General features: G+C 42.4%; 1 protein-coding gene across 2 annotated transcripts; it reads right to left on the bottom strand.

Moving 5' to 3' along the window:
- Positions 1-1,587: 1,587 nt before the first annotated feature.
- Positions 1,588-21,264, bottom strand: LOC128413036 (interferon-induced GTP-binding protein Mx1-like). Of its 2 annotated transcripts, none has more exons than XM_053386774.1 (14): positions 21,166-21,264; positions 16,963-17,108; positions 15,996-16,185; positions 13,065-13,202; positions 12,266-12,420; positions 11,286-11,424; positions 10,340-10,538; positions 9,982-10,060; positions 9,069-9,191; positions 7,370-7,511; positions 6,698-6,856; positions 5,453-5,529; positions 3,847-4,074; positions 1,588-3,263 (listed from the first exon to the last, which is right to left on the bottom strand). In XM_053386774.1, exons 2-14 carry the CDS (start codon positions 17,056-17,058, stop codon positions 3,033-3,035), a joined length of 1,956 nt encoding a protein of 651 aa, XP_053242749.1. In that variant the 5' UTR covers positions 17,059-17,108; positions 21,166-21,264; the 3' UTR covers positions 1,588-3,032. The 2 variants fall into 2 exon arrangements, with proteins under 2 accessions (XP_053242749.1, XP_053242750.1); XM_053386775.1 differs by lacking the exon at positions 21,166-21,264 and adding an exon at positions 19,151-19,866.
- Between the last annotated feature and the right edge of the window lie 1,321 nt (positions 21,265-22,585).

Genomic DNA, 22,585 nt, shown 5'->3' with positions numbered 1-22,585 from the left:
TATCTAATAGCCAGCAACATTTAAAACAATGCAGCCTGCAGTTATCTCAAGGTAGGGTGAGGGGTATTTTGGGCCATTTTGGGGGGGTGGGAAGGCAAATTGGCAGACCACAAGCTATCTCTTTTCTGTGTGAATCCTGTTGTCTCTGGTTGACCACAGCCACTCCCTAGCAGAACAGACAAAGCTGGTTTTTGACTTAGCCAGAGACAAGCTCAGAAAACAGGTAGCAAGTAGCCTGTGCTGGTTCAGTTGAGAGATGAAAACTCAGTACAAAACTAAGTTGTATAATAGCTTAATTAGAACCAGCTAATAAATTCTCTGGGGAACTCCATAGCTCCAAACCAATCACTGATTGGTTTTGCAGGAGAGTAAATAGAGACAGCTGTGGGCTATGTATTTAGAACTAGCCAATCTAGCAACAAACCAATGAATAAGATTTCATGTTCTTCAGAACTCTTCTAGTGCAATGTCTATGCCAGGGGTCAGCAAACTTTTTCAGGAGGGGGCTGGTCCACTGTCCCTCAGACCTTGGGGGCCGGACCCACCCTCTGCCAAAAGCACCCCCTCTCCCAAAAGGAGCCCCCCCCCGCCAGTCACGCCACAGCCACTGATGCCACGTTTTCTGCGGTGGTAACGTCCTCTGCCTCGACCAGGGGGCCGTGGGGTGCAGAGCCCATTCCAACGGCCTGGGCTGCGGAGGCAGCCTCCCCGCCACCACCGTTTCCTCCTGCTTGGCTTTTGACCATACGCGGCTGCCTCAGCGGGAAGGAAGGGGCGTTGCCCAGAGGTGTCCGCGGCTTCGAATTGGCTGCAGGAGCTTCCTGCAGCCAATCTGAAGCCGCATCAGTGTTGCGGAAGTTAGTCCCCACGTGGTGAGGCCTCTGTGCCGCATTGGTTTAGCATGGGGTGGCAGGGTCAGCAAGGTTCGCAGGCCGCATTAACGCGCCCGGTGGGCTGTACCCGGCCCCCAGGCCTTAGTTTGCTGACCCCTGGTCTACGCAGAAATAAGTCCCATTGACTTAATTTGGTTTACTCCTAAGTTGGTGTGTATAAGATTACAGCCTTTATCAGTTATCAAGAAAAATAGTGTGAGAGAAAATGCTGGCATAGTGTTGAAGTCACAAAGTCAGAAATTCCATTGCAAGTTCCCATTGTCCATGATACATCTAGACCGTGGTTCCCAATGTGGGGCACGCGACCCACGGGGGGCAAGTCGAGCATGAATTATTAACAGTTAATGGCCTTTTAGGCTTCCTCCACGTGAAAAGGAGCTCACTTTTTGAATGATAAGAATTGTATGTCATGGGGGGGGGCACCAGGATTTTAGAGATGCTTAGGTGCGTAATGGCCAAAAAAAAGGTTGGGATCCACTGATCTAGACAATGCATGCTCCTGATCTGATTGCACATTCCTAGGTTTAGGTGGACTCTCATTTTCAAGATGGAAAGTATTCATCCATGTTTTAATTGCAAGGATTGTGTAGACCATGAAATCACTCCAAATAACCAGTAATAATTCACCTGGAGAAAAAAACAGCATTAAAATCTCAAACAAAGAATATGAGGGAAAGCAATAATTTGAGACCAGTTCAGCAACAAATACTTTATTTTAAAAGGAGAACAAGGTTTTCCACCATAAGTCTAGAATTTAGCATTTTTAAAATCAGTTATTACTAGGATGGTGGTGGTGGTATGAAAGCTTAAGTTGTTTATACAGTGGTACCTTGGTTTTCAAACTTAATCTGTTCCGGAAGTCCGTTCCAAAACTAAAGCGTTCCAAAAGCAAGGTGTGCTTTCCCATAGAAAATAATGCAAAATGGATTAATCCGTTTTAGACTTTTAAAAACAACCCCTAAAACAGCAATTTAACATGAATTTTACTATTTAATGAGACCATTGATCCCTAAAATGAAAGCAATAAACAATGTACTGCAGTCAATCAATCAATCAGTCAGTAGCTGAACTGGGTTCCACAGTCACACACACAAAAGAGCCACAAAAATGCAAAATCAATAGCAGAAACAGACAGACCTCAGCGTAACACTGAAAATGGAAGTGTGGCACTCAATTCATCAGTGTAACACTCAAAACAGCAGTGTGGTTGTGGGGTTCGTACAGAGCCCCCGGTCGTTTCACGGACTACAGTGGTACCTTGGGTTACATACGCTTCAGGTTACAAATGTTTCAGGTTACAGACTCTGCTAATCCACAAATAGTAAGAACTTTGCGGCGGCAGCAGGAGGCCCCATTAGCTAAAGTGGTGCTTCAGGTTAAAAACAGTTTCAGGTTAAGAACGGACCTCCAGGATGAATTAAGTTCTTAACCTGAGGTACCCCTGTATTGACCTGCACACCACTGCTTTATTCTTCCGCTGCCACTAAGCAGGTTTCTTCTGGTGAAATACTGAGTCTCAATCAGGTTGTAAAGTCAACAACGAAGATTAAAGTTTATTGAAGAACAAGTTTTAAATATATTCAGAACGGTTTCTGAAATGCGCGCCCTTAACTAGATGTGGCACTATCTCACACTGTCACACTCTTCTCTCTCAGTTCTATCCCTGTCTCTCACTCTAGCTGTCACAACTGCTGTGTTTGTCTTTTACTGGCTTTGTCTGACTCTGACTCCTCTATCTCCCAATGGTAAAACCCCTGGGCTGAGCCTCAAAGCCAGGTAGAGGCTCCGCCTCTGAGCTTTCTCATTGGTCAATCTACATTAACCATTTCCATCCCCCTGTACAAACAAAATCACAAGGAATGAGCAAAGACCACATTGGCACTCAAATCGGAAGTGTAACACTCAAAACGGAAATGTAGCACTCAAATAGTCAGCCTAACACTCAAAACGGAGCATGTTTGGCTTCCGAAGAAAGTTCGCAAACCAGAACACTTACTTCCGGGTTTGCAGCATTTGGGTTCCAAGTTGTTTGAGTACCAAAGCGTTTGAGAACCAAGGTACCACTGTATACACAAGCAATGAATAGGATCCCTTCCTTCTGCAACTGGAAGAGGGAATTAACACAGAGACACCTCTTGATTACATGGGGAATTTTGCTAAATGCTGTCGTGCTTTGGTGAGACGCTTGATCTTCTCCTTCAGAGTGTTCCTCACATTGGAAGTATCATACCTCTCCTGAAGGAGAATGTCAAACTGATCTTTGTTTTGCAAGAGTTGCAGCATTGCATTTTGTAATTTGTCAGCATAATCCTGGAGAACATATGTCTGAATAATCATGGGAATTTGGGTTCCAAGACGGGTTCCTGCGCTCTGCAAACAGAATAAGAGTTTGGGTTTTTAGACTGATTAACAGACGGACAAAACCAGGAAGGTAGCATTATCAAAAGACTATCATTACAATAGGTCATCCACTTAAACATAGGTCACTGGAAGAAGGCTTAAATCACTCCCACTAACAATCAATCCAAAGAGGAGGGATAATGGGCCCTTATTTATTTCACAAATTGGTTTGGTTCTCTTGTTTCTGGGCCCAGACAATAGAGCAAATAATTTCTCTCATCATATCCATGCCCCACCCACCTTTTTTATTTTTTTTACCATGAGAGCTCTAAGAAATAACCTGATGTATGTGCATGTGTAAGTACTTCTTTATTTGGGTTATTATGTGACATTTATGTTAAGCGGAAGCTGCTCCAAAGCAATAGCTTAAAAACTTAAAACAGAGTTCAGCTATCCTAAGAGAGGAGCGGGAAGGTGGTGGAAGGCTATATCAGCCCAGGAGAAAAACTATTCAGATCAAAGTTTTGGATACTCTGTTTCTTTATTTTACTACTAGAATTGTTCCATGTTGTAATGGGAGATTGAGGTGTTAAAAAAAGAGGTTGAAACTCACTTTGAAGTAAGCGTTCAAGTGGTAAGTCATTTCCTCCATGGAGCATAGCTTTGCAGGAACTAGAACTGATCTTGTAAATGCATTTTCAACACCTTTCGTTCTAATACCACTTAAATCTTCACTATAAATACTGTCCTGGGAGTACACTATTTGTTCCATTTTAAACTGAGTATTGATCATGGATACCGCAGCCGCTTCTTGCTCCAGTTTTATATCTTCAATATTGATCTGCATGACAAAAGATATTATCTTTTGTTGTTGTTGTTCCACAGTAATTCATTATGAGAACCCCTACACTCAGTGTTCCCAAGTATAATCAGTAAGGCTCAGAAATTAACACTTAAAACTGCTTTACCAATATAGGTCATTAGTCCATTTCACCCACCACCCTGAATGACAGTTCCAGTGTCTCAGGCAAAGGTGTTATCAGAGATTTTTAAAAACTGGACCCTTCCGCAAGCCTTGATGGGTAGCGTTGTGTAGATAAATAAGGTAAGGTGTTACAAAGCACTTCCATGGGAGCTGGGAAAGGTACAAATATTTGAAATGCATGAACTCCACAATTGATGGTAGAACAACAGTTACATTTTGAGAGAACCACAGAATAACATCTTGCACAGAAATATCAGTGGATAATATTTCCACTTTAAAAATATAAAGCTACCATTGTGTCAAGAGCGAGTTAGCAGTAAATCACACTGTGCAAGTTAGAGTTAAGTCTTTAGCAGCAAACACACTATCTGCAAAGGAGCGTCGGGCCTAAGGAGCGCAACTCATCTCTGGTAGGTCTTGCCCCCATAAAGCAGTTGCTGAGACTGAAGGACCCCACCTCCCCACAGCTAAGTCCCCCCCTTCTCCAGGGTTTTTTTTTTCCCCAAGCAAGAGACTGCATCTACACCTCACTAATCTCTCCTTGGCTCTTTTCATACTTCTTCTGGTTCTGGGAGACAAGTAGGGAAGGGAGTTTGTCACAGCAGGAAGGAGAGACACCTTCTCCAGCCAGACTCATCTCTGCCTCTTGGCCTCCTCCCCTGCTTCAGCGTCTGCCTCTGATTCTGGACTTCCCTCTGCCACAGACTCTCCCAGCTCACTATGCCCTGTTCCCTATTCAGTTTCTGACACCTCAGTCTTCTCCCTCTGATGGCTCATCCTTGTCCCACCACCACTCCCTGGCCTCTGAGCAACCAGTCCATGACACATGGGCTCTCTTCAGCAGAGTACCCCCATCCCTGCATCATATCATCTCTTTCATATATATTAGGTGGGACAAGGAAGTAGTTAAAATTAAGTCAAACTATTTATTTATTTTTTAAATCTAGGATCAAGGCAGGACCTTTACATACCTGGGGGCAGAGCTCACATAAAACACTCATCATCTGAAGTGGGAGTCAGGGGGAGACCTTTTCAGACTGATGGGCCAGGTCTAAATTTTCTGCTTACCTGTCAATCACCTGACTTCATAGTGATATCATGTGAAGCTGTGCTTTAAAGCCCTGATTGTCAGCAAGCACACTAGAGCCATCCTGGTTGTATGGATTCATTAGAGGGTTCCATGTCTGTCTTTTGTCTAACCATCATGGTTATGACTAAATACATCACTTCTTACCTGAGCAGCTCTCAGAAGATTGTAGAAAGCACCAAAGTGTCGGGAGGCAGTTTGAATAAAAATTTCCCGCACAAGTTCTAGAAAACAGGGAGAACCATTTAAAGGCACAAAATCTTAAGAGAAAAATTGTGGCTAAAATTCCTAAGCAACTGGCCAAAGTAAATAATATGCTGTCCTGTGTATTGTTGGAAAAAACTGGGGCCCTGGGCTTGTGTCTTTAAACACCTTCACCTCTACCAACACACACACACACAGGGGTGCCAACACTATTTCTGGGCAGGAGGCTGAGCCCCCCCCAATAGTGAGGGGGCCGCCATCCCCCACCACTGCTGGGCAAGACTGGCCTGCTGCCCCCCACCCCGCATGTGGGGAGCAAGTCGACGCCCCTGCACACACGTGTTCACATCAGTTAAATTGTGCAACATGTCAGAAAAGAATGACCACTCTTGCTATTGTGTCTTTCCTGGCTACCGTTAACCCAACCTTTTACTCAGAGGCATGCATGCAGATTAGAGTGTTTGTGTGTGTACAATATGCTGCGAAAGACGGAGAGACTGGGAAAATCAAGTAAACAATATTAATGGGAATTGCTTCCTAGGAAGTATTTTGTTAGGATTAGGATCAGAATGATCAACTGACAGAAGACATGTAAGATTGTGGCATAATAATCAATTATTGTGGCATAATAATCAATTATTACTGTGCTCAATCTCTATTTAATTATATATATATATATATACTTTCCTTTCAAGGCCAATATATGCTAAGCACTATGCAGATATAAAAAAGGACACAAGTCATGAAGATTATTGTGTTAAATTGTGTATGCAAATAAATTATGAGCTGTTACTGACTTTCACAAAGCCAATAAAACATTTAGGCTGCGATTCTATACCTAATTACCTGGTATAAAATTCAGTGACATTTACTTTTGAGTGGACATGTATAAGATTGCACTATAGAAGGTAGTGCTCTTAACAGAGAATAATTTGTTTTTCTGCAAGTGACATTTAAAGTGTTTTGATTACCCTGCATTTGTCAATCAAAATATTCACAATACTTATGTGTATTAAAATTAAAAAAAACTATTCTGTTTTAAAACTGATATTTCTATATTAACAGTACATCAACAACATTCAGAAATTATATATTCCAGACTAAATTATATTCCTAAAATCACACATGAAATCCTTTACATAAACCAGATATTAGAAACAGAAACCATATTGCTACTGTAAAACGTACCCGCTACATCCGTCAACATTTCAACAGCTGGCGATTTCAGCATCATAATTTGTCGTCTGACAATGGTCTCAAAGGTCTTGTAATTAATAAACCCTGGGAGTTCTTTACCACGATATTTATTTTCATAGCTGTGAACTTCATCTTTCATAGTATCTATTACTGCAACATTGAAAAAATTGCATTAAGTAATCACCCTCAACTTTCGAGGCTCCAGTTCTGATGAAGTTAATAATCATGCCTACTCCATGAATTATAGAACACACATTTTTTTAACCTGCTCTTTTCTGCAAGCCTGATATTGGAAGACGTCTATCTCAAAAGCAAAATAAAAATGGGCTGCATGCACAGGTAAACAAATATCTGTGACAATGCCCAAAATGAACCACAGGTTTCTGGAATTCAGAGATGATAGGGACAACAGCACATAATGTGCATATATCCCATCAAGTACCACACCCACCCACAAGTGTGGCTAGGAAATACTGAGATCAGAGTTCAACTGAAAATGCTCATGTGTGAACAAACATGCACAAAAGTGCATATGGGAAAAATGGGTCTGTGCAAACTACATGCACGCTATCTCTCTGATGTGTACACAGCCTGCATGAGAATTCAGGTTAAAACTGGGTGTTCACTTGCAGGGGAAAAAATAAGAAATTTGAAACAGTTTACCATTTAGTGCATTGCTGTTGATCTCCTCTTGCCATTGATTAAAGATATTTCGCACTTTTGTGAACAATCTTGTTTCTTTCAAATCCGTTAAATCCTCTCCTTGTACTTTATTTAAGATGTCTTGATTAAAAAGCTTGATTTTCTGTAAAAAGAATATATATATATATATATATATATATATCCAGCTACAATGTACATCTTTTGAAAAAGAATTGAGTGATTATCCAGAAAGCATCAAGACTTGCCACCAAACATTACATGCAAATGAAGTTGTACATAGGATAGGCGATGACGTGAGGATAATTTCTCTCTGAAATGAGAATAGATAGTGGAAAGAATGAAGAAACCAAAATGCTGGAGGCATGTCAAGCCATTCAAAGGATCGGGGTGGGGGATGAAGGGACAGCAGATGACACAGACAGTCAACCCGTTAGGCTTTGAACTTGATGGCTTAAGCTTTATGGCTTACATGAATGAGCAGAGTACAATAATAAAAGAGAAGTGGATCATGTTCAGGATAGGCACCACCATTCATATTCCATAGTACCATTCCTAAACCAGCACAAAGAGAATGCTTCCCAAATCACATACAAATAAGCTTTACAATCTTAAAGTGGTTCCCTGATGTTACTTTTCAACAAATAGCCAATCCTCATCTTAAGTAAAGTATATCCATCAAATAGATGATATAGGGTGAAGGAGACATAATATTTAAAGAGAAGCCACAGCAGAGTCATTACATGCTGTGCAAGCGTGACTTTCTACCTGTTTTGCAATGTACATAACTTTCAACTCTCCTAACTATTGTCTGCCTAGACTTAGATTCACTATGCACAAGGTAATAAAAGAGATAATTGATGGGAAAGGATATCTGATGACGATAGGACCTTCGGGTATAGGGCGGTATAGAAAATTAATTAATTAATTAATTAATTAATTAATTAATTATACAGTGGTACTTAATTCGTTCCGGAGGTCCGTTCTTAACCTGAAGTTCCACTTTAGCTAATGGGGCCTCCCACTGCTGCTGCGCTGCCAGCACATGATTTCCGTTCTCATCCTGGGGCAAAGTTCGCAACCCGAGGTACTACCTCCGGGTTAGCAGAGTAACCTGAAGTGTTTGTAACCTGAAGCATTTGTAACCTGAGGTACCACTGTGACGATGACGATGATGATGATGATGATGATAATAATAATAATAATAATAATAATAATAATAATAATAATGGCCCTTGGAACTTAGTATTGTACCAATGCTTTTGGTCCAATTGAAGCATTGCAAAACCACCTCCCATCACCCTTGACCATTAGTCAGGAGTCCAGAACATCTGGAGAGGGACATGCTCCCCACCCTCTGTTTTTCACCGGATGGTTGTTGTTTATTTGGTCTTTCATTCTCAACATTCTTTTTAAACGTACATTATTGCATTGAAGCTTGGAAATGTCTGCCAGAGTTCAAGGCCTAAACCTCTTCTACCAAAATTAGATACTGATATTTAGGTACTTCGTTTTCAGTTTCCTGAGAAACACACATATTAAAATTTTCAGGCATTCCAGAAATAAAATTGGAAACCTCACATTTATTTACCTGTGTATCTGAAGAAGTGTGCATGCACACGAAAGCTCATACCAAGAACTAACTTAGTTGGTCTTTAAGGTGCTACTGGAAGGAATTTTTTTTTTGTTTTTATTTATTTACCTGTATGAGGAAAGGCATTTTCTCTTCTGTGTTTCCAGGCACATCTTGACCACATTTTTGCAGCTCTGCATTTGTTACCTCTAGCTTTTCCTTAATTTGTTTTTGCAAAGTTGGCAATGTTTTCTGAAAGACAGACATGCACCAAGAAGGAAAGTATTCAGTCTCAGAATGTTTCAACACCTCTTCAGAGTGAATTCACAGAATCATTCACAGAATCTGACACTTGACTGAGATAAATGCTATTGCAGCTGCTTAACACTGGTGGTGAAACACAGAAGCCACCAACTTCTTTTTATTTGGAACACACCAAAGCATGCCAGAAGGTCTTATTCACAACCCTATAATCAGAATGTATTTAGACAACCAAGACGTGTGTGTGTGTGTGTGTGTGTAATACACATATAGTTTTTCTTTAGAGAAATGAAGATCATTGGACTGCTGATACATGCATTTGCATACAACATATAGTTATGCCCCGGGACTAAAAATGACATGTCACATGTCCAACAACATGTAGTTTTCCTCTGCTGGTATTTTTTTTACAGTATAAATCTTGAATTGAAAGCAGAAGGTGCTATTTAACTCTTTCCCCTCCAGCCATTTTCCCACTCTTTTTTTAAAGCAAAAAATTGTCAATAGAAGTCAAAGATTGAAAACAATTTTTCTTTATTTTTTTTAAAAAATTGAAATATAAATAAAATCAATCATTAAAAATATACATTATGTACTAAAATTACAGATTAAAATACATATTAACTTACATGTTTGGATAGGCTTTCCTAAACATGTAAGTTTTTTGTGGACATTAAAAAAAGATACAGAGGAAATGCTTCCCAGCAAAGACAAGGTAAATACAATTATTTCAAAGCACTAACAAATTTAGTTATTCAAATGAATAACTAAATTCTCTTACGCTAATGTGCTCTATCAGCTCCTGTGTAAGCCTTTCTGCCAAAAGTGGGATGGTAGCTCTGCCTTCCTCCAAAAGAGATCTAGCAGGAAACAAGAGTGAGTAATTAAATTTAAAAGTATGACACAAATATAATCCAGATAAACAGGCAGGCAGGCAGGCAGTTCCCAATATTCAATCAAATGGGGCTCGTTTAAACAATCTTTGGAGTGATCAGACCCAGTGTGTGGAGTACTGCAGGCTGAAGTGTCAAACAGATGCTTGCATTGGTTGCATACTTTCACTTAATTTGGCATTATATTTCAACCAACAAAGACCACAATGAACGGATTTCTTTCTTTCTTTTTAAAAATAAGCCTACCTGAAAAAATCGTGTTCTTCGAAAAATTCTCTCTCTTTCTCAATTGCATCTCCCAAAGTCACTTTGTCGTTGATGTCACTTTGCCCACGACACTTAACGATCATATATCCTTTTCTCAGGGGGACTCTTTGATTCCGGATTATGTCCACCACTTCTGCCTCTGTTCCCTTGTCGACCAAGTCAGGCTTGGTCAGGATGCCTGTGAAATAATAGATGCATAGGAAGAAAAATATCTTATTTTAGGTGGTTTATTTTGAGAAAAGGTAGTACATATTCTGAATCAAGTCACCTTTGAACCCATGGGACCTGTATGGGAAAAGTGGAACCAACAGGAAGGCAGCTGGCCCAATACAAGTACTATATTGGGTTTGGCTCCCCAGTCTGTGCAATCTGTCAGTGCCTGATATGCAGATTTCTGCTGCCTCACCATGCCTGCTGTCTGGAGCCTGACCTATGGTCTTGGACCACGTTACTAGCCTCTGCTCCTTTGGACCCACGATTGCTGCCCTTGACCCACACCGATTCTGGACCACACTGCTTACTGCTAAGTCCATCCTTCCCACCCAACCCCCAATATTCTTCTATTTCTCTATACAGATGTGCAGTTCACAACAGCAAAGAGCCGCAACAGAATCAGCCAGAAGAATTCAGCCTGCAGGTCTAGAATATTCACAGAATATACAGCTGATAAGTCACCATTTGAGTAAATACAGCAGAAAGAGGGTTGATTTGAGGGCTAACACAAAATCATGGTAAAAACTGATTAGATGCTTGGCAAAATGATGCTTGGCAAAATGTTAAGAAGTGAATAGACTACGGTAAGACCTCTAAATAAAATTCTGAATGACGCAAATCAATCAGGGTGGTAGGATTCCTGCAGTGATAACTTGTCCTCCCCGTAGTTAAAAACACCACCATCACTTTTTAAAGTGTTTATTTAACTTACCAAGTGTTCTCTCCCCCGTGGGATCTACTTCTTGAGCCATTTTCAGTGCCTCTGTTGTTGCAATGTCTACATTACTTGGCACCACTACCAAATTGATGGTTTCTTGTTTGTTAATATACTTCTTAATTAACTTTATTATCTGTAACAAAATTCAGACAATAAGAGCTGTGTTATATGGCACCTTGTAAAATGAGTAAATACAGCCAACTAAAATTTTGTACAAAACTGGAACAATACAAGAATCTGTTGTGCCAAAGCAGTGGATTTATTAACATAACTGCTGTATTGAACTAATCAAGGAATTGGAGGTGATCAGCATTGTTGTATTTTAACACCCATCAGCCCCAACCAGCATGGGATGATGGGAGTCTGAGTCCAACAACATCAGGTTTCTATGTTATTTCTATTCCAATGTCTGCCAAGGATTTCAATGCAATTTGCAAACAATTACAAAAATTAAAACAACAGATAAAGCAAACAAAGCAAGCAGCAAATAAAAAACTGCTAGTATTGTTTTTTTTAATGTGGTAGAAAATGTTTAAAAATATATCAATGGTGGTACGAGGCATACCTTCCAGCCAGTGTTCACCCAAGCTCCTGACAACTGAGTCACTGATGCTTACCTGGATGGAGAGGTGTGGTGCAAGTGCACCAGCAGAAGTGCCAGATTGGTTTTGCTAGTGTGTTTCAACCTTCCTGACCTCCCCACCACCTCACCTCTCTCTTTCCTGTAAGCAGCTCTCAGGAGGTCAGAGGAGCACCAGTGCTCCACCATGCCACCCACTTCTGCCCCTAGGATTCCATAACTGGAGCACCACCAATAAAATCCCTTCTCCCTTGTAGATGCAAGCCTTGCCTCCAATGGGTGGCATTTAGCGAAAGGCATCATACCTTTAGCATGTGGGCACTCCCATACCTTGCTGTATCCACCCAATTCATTTTCAGGATCCTACCAGTTCTGAAAACAATCTTCTTTTTACCTGCTGTCCAATGTCTTTTGGCTGATCACCCACAGCCACTCTTGCAATTCCTGGCAGGTCAATCAGAGTCAGGTCCGGAACATCCGAGGAGCTGATTTCCAGGCTAATTAATTCTGAGCTAATGCCTGATCCTGAGCCAGCCATTGCATTCTGGGCTGTATTATAGGAGGAAAAACAAAGTACAGTGGTACCTCAGGTTACAGATGCTTCAGGTTACAGAAGCTTCAGGTTACAGACTCTGCTAACCTGGAAGCAGTACCTCGGGTTAAGAACTTTGCTTCAGGACAAGAACAGAAATCATGCAGCAGCAGCACAGCAGCAGTGGGAGGCCCCATAAGCTAAAGTGGCACCTCAGGTTAAGAACAGTTTCAGGTTAAGAACAGTTTCAGGTTAAGAACGGACCTCCAGAACGAATTAAATTCTTAACCCAAGGTACCACTGTAACAGTACAGGAATATCGTGGGAAAATATCTTCCTAAAGACCAAAAAGTGAACACTTCAGCAGAAATGTGTTCTTCTATAATAGACTAGGCAGAAAAGGAAACTAATTACAAAGATAAGCATTTGGAATTTCTGCTTGGTACAAAGGAAGACACCAAAAACCATCACAGAAAAACTCTTTATGTATAGCCCAACCCTAGTAACAATTTAATATCTGTTTGGCTGCCCACTAGAGGATATACAAAAAAGTAATTTAGATAGCAATTCTATGTGCATCGATGTGCAAACTAGCTCTCCTGAACAGTGAGGCGTGCTTCTGTGTTAACATCTATAGGATTGCACTGTCAGCGACAGTTACCTCTAATGATTTGTTCTTCCACTTGTCTCGAGCTATTCATTTCTTCCACTGTGTTCAGATATGAAATTTTCCCTTTCCATTCCTTCGTGTTGTGTGTTTTCTTCAGCTTGAGCTCTAAGGGGCATCTTGTAACAATACCTGTAAAGTGAAAAAGCAAGCATGAAGGAATGGAAGATGACAGGGAAGGGCAAAGGGAGCCCGACTCTATCTTGAATGTCACCAAAACATGGGTGGGCCAAGGAAAGCCTGGTCGTATCAGCAGGTAGAACACCAAGAATGCAAGAGCCCTGTTGGATCAGGCCAAAGGCCCATCTAATCCAGTATACACTGCTCACAGTGGCCTACCAGAAGCCCATGGGAAGACTGTAAGCAGAACCTGCGTGTAACAGCCCTCTCCCTACTTGTGATTCTCAGTAACCGCTATTCAGAGGCATACTGCCTCCGACAGCAGACATAGCCCATAACATTACAACACTACTGAAGTCTTTAGACACAAAGAAAGTGCCATGATCAGTATAGTTGGGTCTTTGCATCCTTCAAATGGCAGGCAGGTAGGCAGAAAGAAAGAAAGAAAGAAAGAAAGAAAGAAAGAAAGAAAGAAAGAGAAAGAAAGCTGTTTAGTCATAGGGAGAGTAATATCCCATGCATTACAAAATATTTCCCAAGACACCTATAACAGATAGCAACCAAAAGGGGAGGATAGATACCAAGCAATATAAAACTATTAACTGATGAAAAAGACTAATAAAAAGTATTAAACCAATTTCATGGGGAATGAAAGTTACCGTATTTTTCGCTCTATAACACGCACCTGACCATAACACGCACATCGTTTTTAGAGGAGGAAAACAAGGGAAAAAACATTCTGAATGAAAGTGGATGTATCATTTTTGTGCTTCATGCTGTGGCCACAGACATGTGATCTGATGGTGAATTTGGGGTGACCCAATGCAAAAATCCTGAGAATTCCTGTGGATCCATGCTTTGTAACCACGTTTTTGCACCATTGCAGCCCCAGGCAACAGTGGGTGCGTGATTTTTTTGATGCAGGCTGTAGCCATGGACATGCTATGTGATCTGATGGTGAATTTGGGGTGACCCAATGCAAAAATCCTGAGAATTCCTGTGGATCCATGCTTTGTAACCACGTTTTTGCACCATTGCAGCCCCAGGCAACAGTGGGTGCGTGATTTTTCTGGTGCAGGCTGTAGCCATGGACATGCTATGTGATCTGATGGTGAATTTGGGGTGACCGAATGCAAAGATCCTGAGGATCCCTGTGGATCCATGGTTTGTAACCACATTTTTGCACCATTGCAGCCCCAGGCAACAGTGGGTGCGTGATTTTTTTGGTGCAGGCTGTAGCCATGGACATGCTATGTGATCTGATGGTGAATTTGGGGTGACCGAATGCAAAGATCCTGAGGATCCCTGTGGATCCATGCTTTGTAACCACGTTTTTGCACCATTGCAGCCCCAGGCAACAGTGGGTGCGTGATTTTTTTGGTGCAGGCTGTAGCCATGGACATGCTATGTGATCTGATGGTGAATTTGGGGTGACCCAATGCAAAAATCCTGAGAATTCCTGTGGATCCATGCTTTGTAACCACGTTTTTGCACCATTGCAGCCCCAGGCAACAGTGGGTGCGTGATTTTTCTGGTGCAGGCTGTAGCCATGGACATGCTATGTGATCTGATGGTGAATTTGGGGTGACCGAATGCAAAGATCCTGAGGATCCCTGTGGATCCATGGTTTGTAACCACATTTTTGCACCATTGCAGCCCCAGGCAACAGTGGGTGCGTGATTTTTTTGGTGCAGGCTGTAGCCATGGACATGCTATGTGATCTGATGGTGAATTTGGGGTGACCGAATGCAAAGATCCTGAGGATCCCTGTGGATCCATGCTTTGTAACCACGTTTTTGCACCATTGCAGCCCCAGGCAACAGTGGGTGCGTGATTTTTTTGGTGCAGGCTGTAGCCATGGACATGCTATGTGATCTGATGGTGAATTTGGGGTGACCCAATGCAAAGATCCTGAGGATCCATGTGGATCTATGCTTTGTAACCACATTTTAAATGGGGAGCGAAGGAAAAACAAAGAAGGGACATGAGGTGGTGTGCAGAGAAGCAGCTGGCTAAGAATGCAGGAGAGGGATTTAACGGGAGGGAGAAAAGAAAGGCAAACGTTTCCCCCCACCCCAGCCATTTCTCTCTCTCTCTCTCTCTCTCTCTCTCTCTCTCTCCCTCCCACCCTCTGTCTCTCTCCCTCTCCCCCAGCAGCACCGGAGCACAGAGAGGAAATAGAAGGAACACAGTCTGCTTTCCTCTCTGCTTGCCTGGAGGGGAGGGGCTTTCCCTGCTCTTTGTTCCGTTTCAGCAAACACAGCAAGGAAACAGAGCAGGGTGGGCAGTAAGACCCTGAGGCAGAATGCAGGAAAGCAGCCACTTCCTCTTCAGATTTCCCTTCTCCGTGAAGCGCGATTTGATTTTTGCCTGATTTTTCGGCTCCAGGGACCACACATTCGCTCAATAACACGCACAGACATTTCCCCTTCCTTTTTAGGAGAAAAAATCTGCGTGTTATAGAGGGAAAAATACGGTACTTAAAGGGCTCAGAAAAAATAAAAAGTCCTCCCAAAGTAGCAAAAGAGTTGCCAGGCGAATCTCCCCAAGGAAAAGCATGTCATAAACTGGATGCCACCACCAAGAAAGCCCTCTCTTTAAAAAAATAAATATTTTTTAAAAATATTTCTTAAGTTTGCAAAAATACATGCATTGTCTCTTTTTTCAGGTTGCGTTTAGAACCACCTCACTTTACACCAGATGGTGGGATAGACTCTGAAGACAATCTTAATATAGAGGTTGATGACTGCATCACATTGACTCATGGAGAAAAAAGAGGAAAAGCGGGGGGTGGGGGATTCTCACCACTGCCCCTTGGAAGAGCGACTCCAGAAAGAGCTTCCAGAACTGAGCTTTTCCCTGAGCTTTGATCTCCAATCACAGCAATTGCTGGCAATGCCAAGTCCTTCTCCACTCCGAGGGCTCTCAGAGAATCAATAAGGTCAATACATGGACGGACTTTCTCTTCATACTGGGTGCTCAGGACACTTGTGCTCTGAAAGAAAAACAAAACAAAAGGGCACCTGTGACCAGAACTAGAATTAGTTATCAAGTCCAATAAACCATTTTCACCAATAAATATTAGTGATGTGGAGCAGCAACTGTTTTCTTAAGTGTAAGTTTCCCAGGTCCCTTCCACCTGCTCATATTTGCACATACCTGCAATAATATATGGGTACTTCCTACACATCCTTATCATGGGCATCACTATAAGAGGAGGCAAGGTGGAGCAAGCCAAAGGCTCAGCTAGTTCAGCGTCTTGTTCTCATAGTGGCCAACCAGTTGCCTATAGGAAACTCGCAAGCATAACTTGAGGGCAACTGTGCTCTCTCTGCTTGCAATTCCCAGAATCTGGAATACAGAGACATACTGCGTCTGACAGTGGAGATGGAACTTAGCCATCAAGATAGCCTGTTCCTCCAAAATTTTGTCTAATCCTCTTTCAAATCCATCCAAGTTGGTGACCTATCACCACATCTTGTGGGAGTGAACTCCAAAGTTTAACTAAGTGTTGTTTGAAGAAATACTACCTTTGGTCTGCCCCGAATCTTCCAAAATTCAGCTTTATTGGATAACCTTCCCACCCCATGCCCCAGGATCTAGCATTATAAGAGGGATGATTCAACCCTTAAATATGAATGGTTTCCTTGCACCCAGAATCCTTACTGGGGTATCTAGGTCTGCATCATGGTATTTAAGAGGTATCCCACGAAATTAAAAAATAGTTTGCCCTTACAGATGTTGATTCATAACTGTGCATTTCTGATAGTACCTCTATAAGTTTAGTCTTCAGTGGAGAGGAGTCATTTTTTGTTTTACTCTTCAGTGGACTGGAGTCATTTTCCTTTGACCGACACTTGACCGACATGTTGCTCCCTCGGAATTAAAATATTTTCGTAGACTGGAAAATCAGTTTGCCTGGTCTTAGTAAGAAAAAATATTTTGATTTTATTTTGATGTGCAGGCTGCTTCTGAGAGAAATTCTAAGGCCAGTATCTTTGGTGGAAGTAAATTGCTCTTGAACTATTAAAGCCTGAGCCACCCCTTCTCCCACAGCAGAGTCAGTGGTTTGTATTTTCCGCTGGAAAATGATCCATGATAGCAAAGTTAATACAGTGGTACCTCGGGTTAAGCGCAGAATACAGTGGTACCTCGGGTTAAGTACTTAATTCGTTCTGGAGGTCCGTACTTAACCTGAAACTGTTCTTAACCTGAAGCACCACTTTAGCTAATGGGGCCTCCTGCTGCTGCCATGCCACCGGAGCATGATTTCTGTTCTCATCCTGAAGCAAAGTTCTTAACCTGAAGCACTATTTCTGGGTTAACGGAATCTGTAACCTGAAGCGTATGTAACCTGAAGCATATGTGACCCGAGGTACCACTGCATATATAAGCTTGTTACATATCTCTTGGGGTTTTGGGGGGATATATTTTAAAGTACCATGAAGACTGGTGGTAAGTTTACTGGCCTCCCATTCAAAATAATGAGTCAGACACTTTACAGTGAGTTCAGCGATCCATACAAAAAAGTTAAAGGGTGCCACTGAACTGCATGATGCCCTAAGTATTTGCAAAGCAAATCCCTAGCAATTGACTCTACATTGGTGTCAATCCCTATCCCCCTCCCCATCCAAGGCTCCTAGCATTAGCCATACCTCCCTGATCTACCCAGTCAGAATTGGGCTACACTATTCCTGAAAACCAAAATACCGTACTATTGCATGCACCCCAATGCCTGAGCAGCAAGAGAGTCCACGTGTACCTGCAGTATCCCAGGGTTTGGCTTCCTTAGAATGAAGTTCTGTAGAGCCTGTGTTGTCATTAGTCTATATGGTTTTCTTTACAACCTAAGATGCTTTTCTACACACAAGCTAAGAAAGGACTGGAGCAGCATAAGCCCTCAACAAGTTCTTGCTTCCCCATTAGGTTTCCAGGGAAGCCTCAAGCCACAACGCAGAGGTCAGCATAGAGCAAGACAGCATCTCCAGCTTCCAGGTCACTCACACACAGCCCCCCTGCACCCTCTGGCTGACTGTTCCTCTTCCTAGGATGAGGTGGGGGAAAGCTCACCCATTCATCTCTATGGCAACAGTGCTCACTCTTTAAGATGCAGATGATGGGTATTTGGCTAGGGCAATTACCTTGACAAAGGAAGTAGTTTGACTGGTTCAGCAAGTTTCCTCTTATAGATGTTAAAGGTAAAGGGACCTCTGACCATTAGGTCCAGTCATGGCCGACTCTGGGGTTGCGGTGCTCATCTCGCTTTATTGGCCGAGGGAGCCAGTGTACTGCTTCTGGGTCATGTGTCCAGCATGACTAAGCCGCTTCTGGTGAACTAGAGCAGCGCACGGAAATGCCGTTTACCTTCCTGCCAGAGCAGTACCTATTTATCTACTTGCACCTTGACGTGCTTTCGAACTGCTGGGGTTTGCAGGAGCAGGGACTGAGCAACGGGAGCTCACCCTGTCGCGGGATTCAATCCACCGAACTTCTGATTGGCAAGTCCTAGGCTCTGTGGTTTAACCCACAGCACCACCCACATCCCCTTATAGATGTTACCTTCTCATAAACTGGACTGCAGCTTTCGAAGAGATCCCTGGGTATCATCCATACTGACCCCCCAAATATTTAGCAATATATAATTCAATGCCACATAAGAATCTCTTATTTGTAAATTAAGAATGCATTTAGCTTTGACATGCCAAAAACAAGTTTCCCAAACCACTGAATTCAATTTGGCATGGAAATTGTAACCCAACAACTTTTGGAGGACACCACGCTAGCTACCCTTGAATGGGGCAGTGAACAACATTCCCTCTTCCCCCTCCTACCCAGTGAGACTCCTCTGCTTGCAGACATTTAATCCACCCTGTGAGGTCATTACTTTCCAGGCTCTCCCTTCCCGTTCCCCAAATGGAAATCCTGCCTGCAGGCTGATTATTCTATAGAAGGATTCTTACCTCTGGGAGCAAATGCTGCTTTCTTGATGCTCTTGTTTCTATTGTGTCAGCATCAGCTCCGCCTTTCCTGTTCAGTGAAATCGAAACTTATAAAGGCATCTAACCAATGGCATTATCCCACACCAAAAGCAATATCGCAAGGGTGCCAAGTGTGTCAGTTTTCCTCGCTGCAGAACACAGAAAGGAAACTGAAAATGATGCTGTCTCATCATGAGGAAACGAAACTTAATTCACTTCCTTGAACTGGTTGCATCTGAAACTGCTCAGCATCACACCAGAATGAGCAGCCATCTGCTCCTTTTGCATTTTATAAGGCACTAGTGCTGTAATGATTACACATTTGTTTAGCACTATGTTCTGATTTTCCAATACTCCACTCCCATTAAAAAACAAAACAAAATTAACACCAACAGCTGAAATCTAGGAAACAAGTTGCAGTATAAATAAAATGCTAACAACAGGATTCTGACTTTATTGAGAGTTTTCATAGTGCATTACTTCAGTGATCCTTTCAACAATGTTGCAGATTCCAAAGTAACAGGAGTCCAGCACACTGCTGACATAAAATTAGTGGTAGGGGCGAGTGGGTAACAGGGGAAACCATGGGCAGAATAAGAGTTTGTCCTTTATAATGCAAATCATGCCTCTCTGAGGGACTTTATGAAGGCTTTGTTACACTTGTGACATGAAGTATTTCGCCATTAGACGTCCATCAATAATGGCGCAGGCAAGATTGAACCAAGAAGTGCCTTGGAAACAACTCAGCTACTGTGCTACTCTGTCTCTCAGTAAGAAGTATACTTAAAAGCTCACTAGAACCAGAAAAGCTGTTCACTGACATCTAATAGCCTACAAGCTCAGGATATGTGGAACCTTGAGCAGACAGCATGTTCTATATTTGGAGCAAACATGGGAAAAGCCCTGTATGTACTGCAACAGGTCCAAATCCGTTGTCAAGCCATCTCTTGATAATTATAAAGGATAATTGGATTCATATGTATAGACGCAGTCCCTAAAATACGCTTAATTCCAACCCGTTCAGGGTTTTGATGCCAGCATTTTGAATTGGGTCCAGAAGCGAATTGGAGTCAGTAGAGTCTGCAAATAATAAGATGACTATGCTCTCATCTTTCCACTCCTGACAGGAGATGGAATCGTAGAGTTGCAAGGGACCACAAGAGTCATCTAGTCCAATTCCCTGCAATGTACAAATCTTTTGCCCGATGTGGGGATCAAACCCATGACCTGGTGTGTGTGTGTGTGTGTGTGTGTGTGTGTGTATGTGTGGCATGTCCACTCAGCCAGTGATCAGATAATAGCCCACACTGCAATCAGCATGAACACTCTCATACCAGCAGGCGGATACCTCACAAGACAATGCGATGCAGGCAAAAAACATCTGTACAGACACAAACACACTTGCTGGCTGGGAGAGCAGACCAGGTATCAGCCAGGATGCTACAAACCAGCTCTTCCCTGTTTAGTCCTTTCAGTAGGCCTTCTGCAAGAATAGCCAGCATGGTGACTTCCAGTTGTTGCTGGACTACAACTCCCATCAATCCCACTCCTAACCAGCATGGACAATGGTTATGGATGATGGAAACTGTAACCCAACAACTTCTGGAGGACACCACGTTAGCTACCCTTGAATGGGGCAGTGAACAACATTCCCTCTTCCCCCTACAACCCAGTGAGACTCCTCTGCTTGCAGACATTTAATCCAGTCATTACTTTCCAGGCTCTCCCTTCCCGCTCCCCAAATGGAAATCCACCCTGCAGGCTGATTATACTGTGGAAGCTCGGGTTGCGAACATGATCCATGTGGGATGCACGTTGGCAACCCGCAACGGCACGTCTGTGCACGCACGGGTAGCGATTTTGTGCATGTGTGAACCCCAAAACCCGGAAGTAACCCGTTTCAGTACTTCTGGATTTCGGCAGGTCCGTAACCTGAAAAAACACAACCTGAAGCGTCTGCAACCCGAGGTATGACTGTCCTGTGGAAGGATTCTGACCTCTTGCTCTGGGAGCAAATGCTGCTTTCCTGATGCTCTTGTTTCTATTGTGTCAGCATCAGCTCCGCCTTTCCTGTTCAGGGAATTCGAAACTTAAAAAGGCATTATCCCACACCAAAAGCAATATCGCAAGGGTCCCAACAGTGTGTCAGTTTCCCTCGCTGCAGAACACAGAAAGGAAACCGAAAATGATGCTGTCTCATCATGAGGAAACAAAACTTAATTCACTTCCTTGAACTGGTTGCATCTGAAACAGATCAGCATCACACCAGAATGAGCAGCCATCTGCTCCTTTTGCATTTTATAAGGCACTAGTGCTGTAATGATTACACATTTGTTTAGCACTATGTTCTGATTTCCCAATAGTCCACTCCCATTAAAAACAAAACAAAATTAACACTAATAGCTGAAATCTAGGAAGCAAGTTGCAGTATAAATAAAATGCTAACAACAGGATTCTGACTTTATTGAGAGTTTTCATAGTGCATTACTTGAGCGATCCTTTCAACAATGTTGCAGATTCCAAAGTAACAGGAGTCCAGCACACTGCTGATATAAAATTAGTGGTAGGGGCGAGTGGGTAACAGGGGAAGCCATGGGCAGAATAAGAGTTTGTCCTTTATAATGCAAATCATGCCTCTCTGAGGGACTTTGTGAAGGGACAGGGCTTTGTTACACTTGTGACATGAAGTATTTGGCCATTAGACGTCCATAGACCACAAGAGTCATTTAGTCCAATCCCCTGCAATGTGGGGATCAAACCCACAACCCTGAAATTAAGCATCTCATGCTCTACCGACTGAGCTATATTCAGTGGCAAAGGAAAAGACACAGATAATTTAAATCCACATAGTTCCTCTTCACAGAAGTTACAAGAGTGGGGCCAAAAAAGACAGAAGTGGCCATCTAGTGGCAGCCCATTTAGATCAGAAAAGGTTACTTATAGGGTGGGTGAGGAGAGGGAACAAAGGAGTCGCAGTAGGTAGGTGGATCTTAAACCTTTTCCTAGACACCATTTGCCCACTCCAAATCCCACAGCAGTTTTCCTCACTTCCCAACCTTCAGGTTATTAAATGCACATATAATCATCTAAGTGTTGCTATAGAATGAGACCTCTTCTGTCACACACATTGACCCCATTTTGGGATTCTAAGATATAAATGGACACAAGCATTCCATTTTGCTGACAGAGGAAGTGATTTTATTTGGGCGAGTAAAGCTAGTTTTGATCATATTTAACTTCAGACTTCGTTAATGCCTCTGAAAATTCAACAAGCTCTCTGAGGTATGATTTCACCTTTCCTGTCTCTGTTAAGGGTGGTCTACAAAACATGAAACAGACTATAAATTCCATCCCAAGCAATTTACTGAATTCATGATGTTTCTGTCACATTTTATATATAAAATACTACACCGCTAA

The sequence above is a fragment of the Podarcis raffonei genome, chromosome 4 (assembly GCF_027172205.1).
Source record: "Podarcis raffonei isolate rPodRaf1 chromosome 4, rPodRaf1.pri, whole genome shotgun sequence".
Classification (NCBI taxonomy): Eukaryota; Metazoa; Chordata; class Lepidosauria; order Squamata; family Lacertidae; genus Podarcis; species Podarcis raffonei.
Note: the sequence above shows the minus strand (reverse complement) of the source record. Positions and strands in the feature narration are given on the sequence as shown.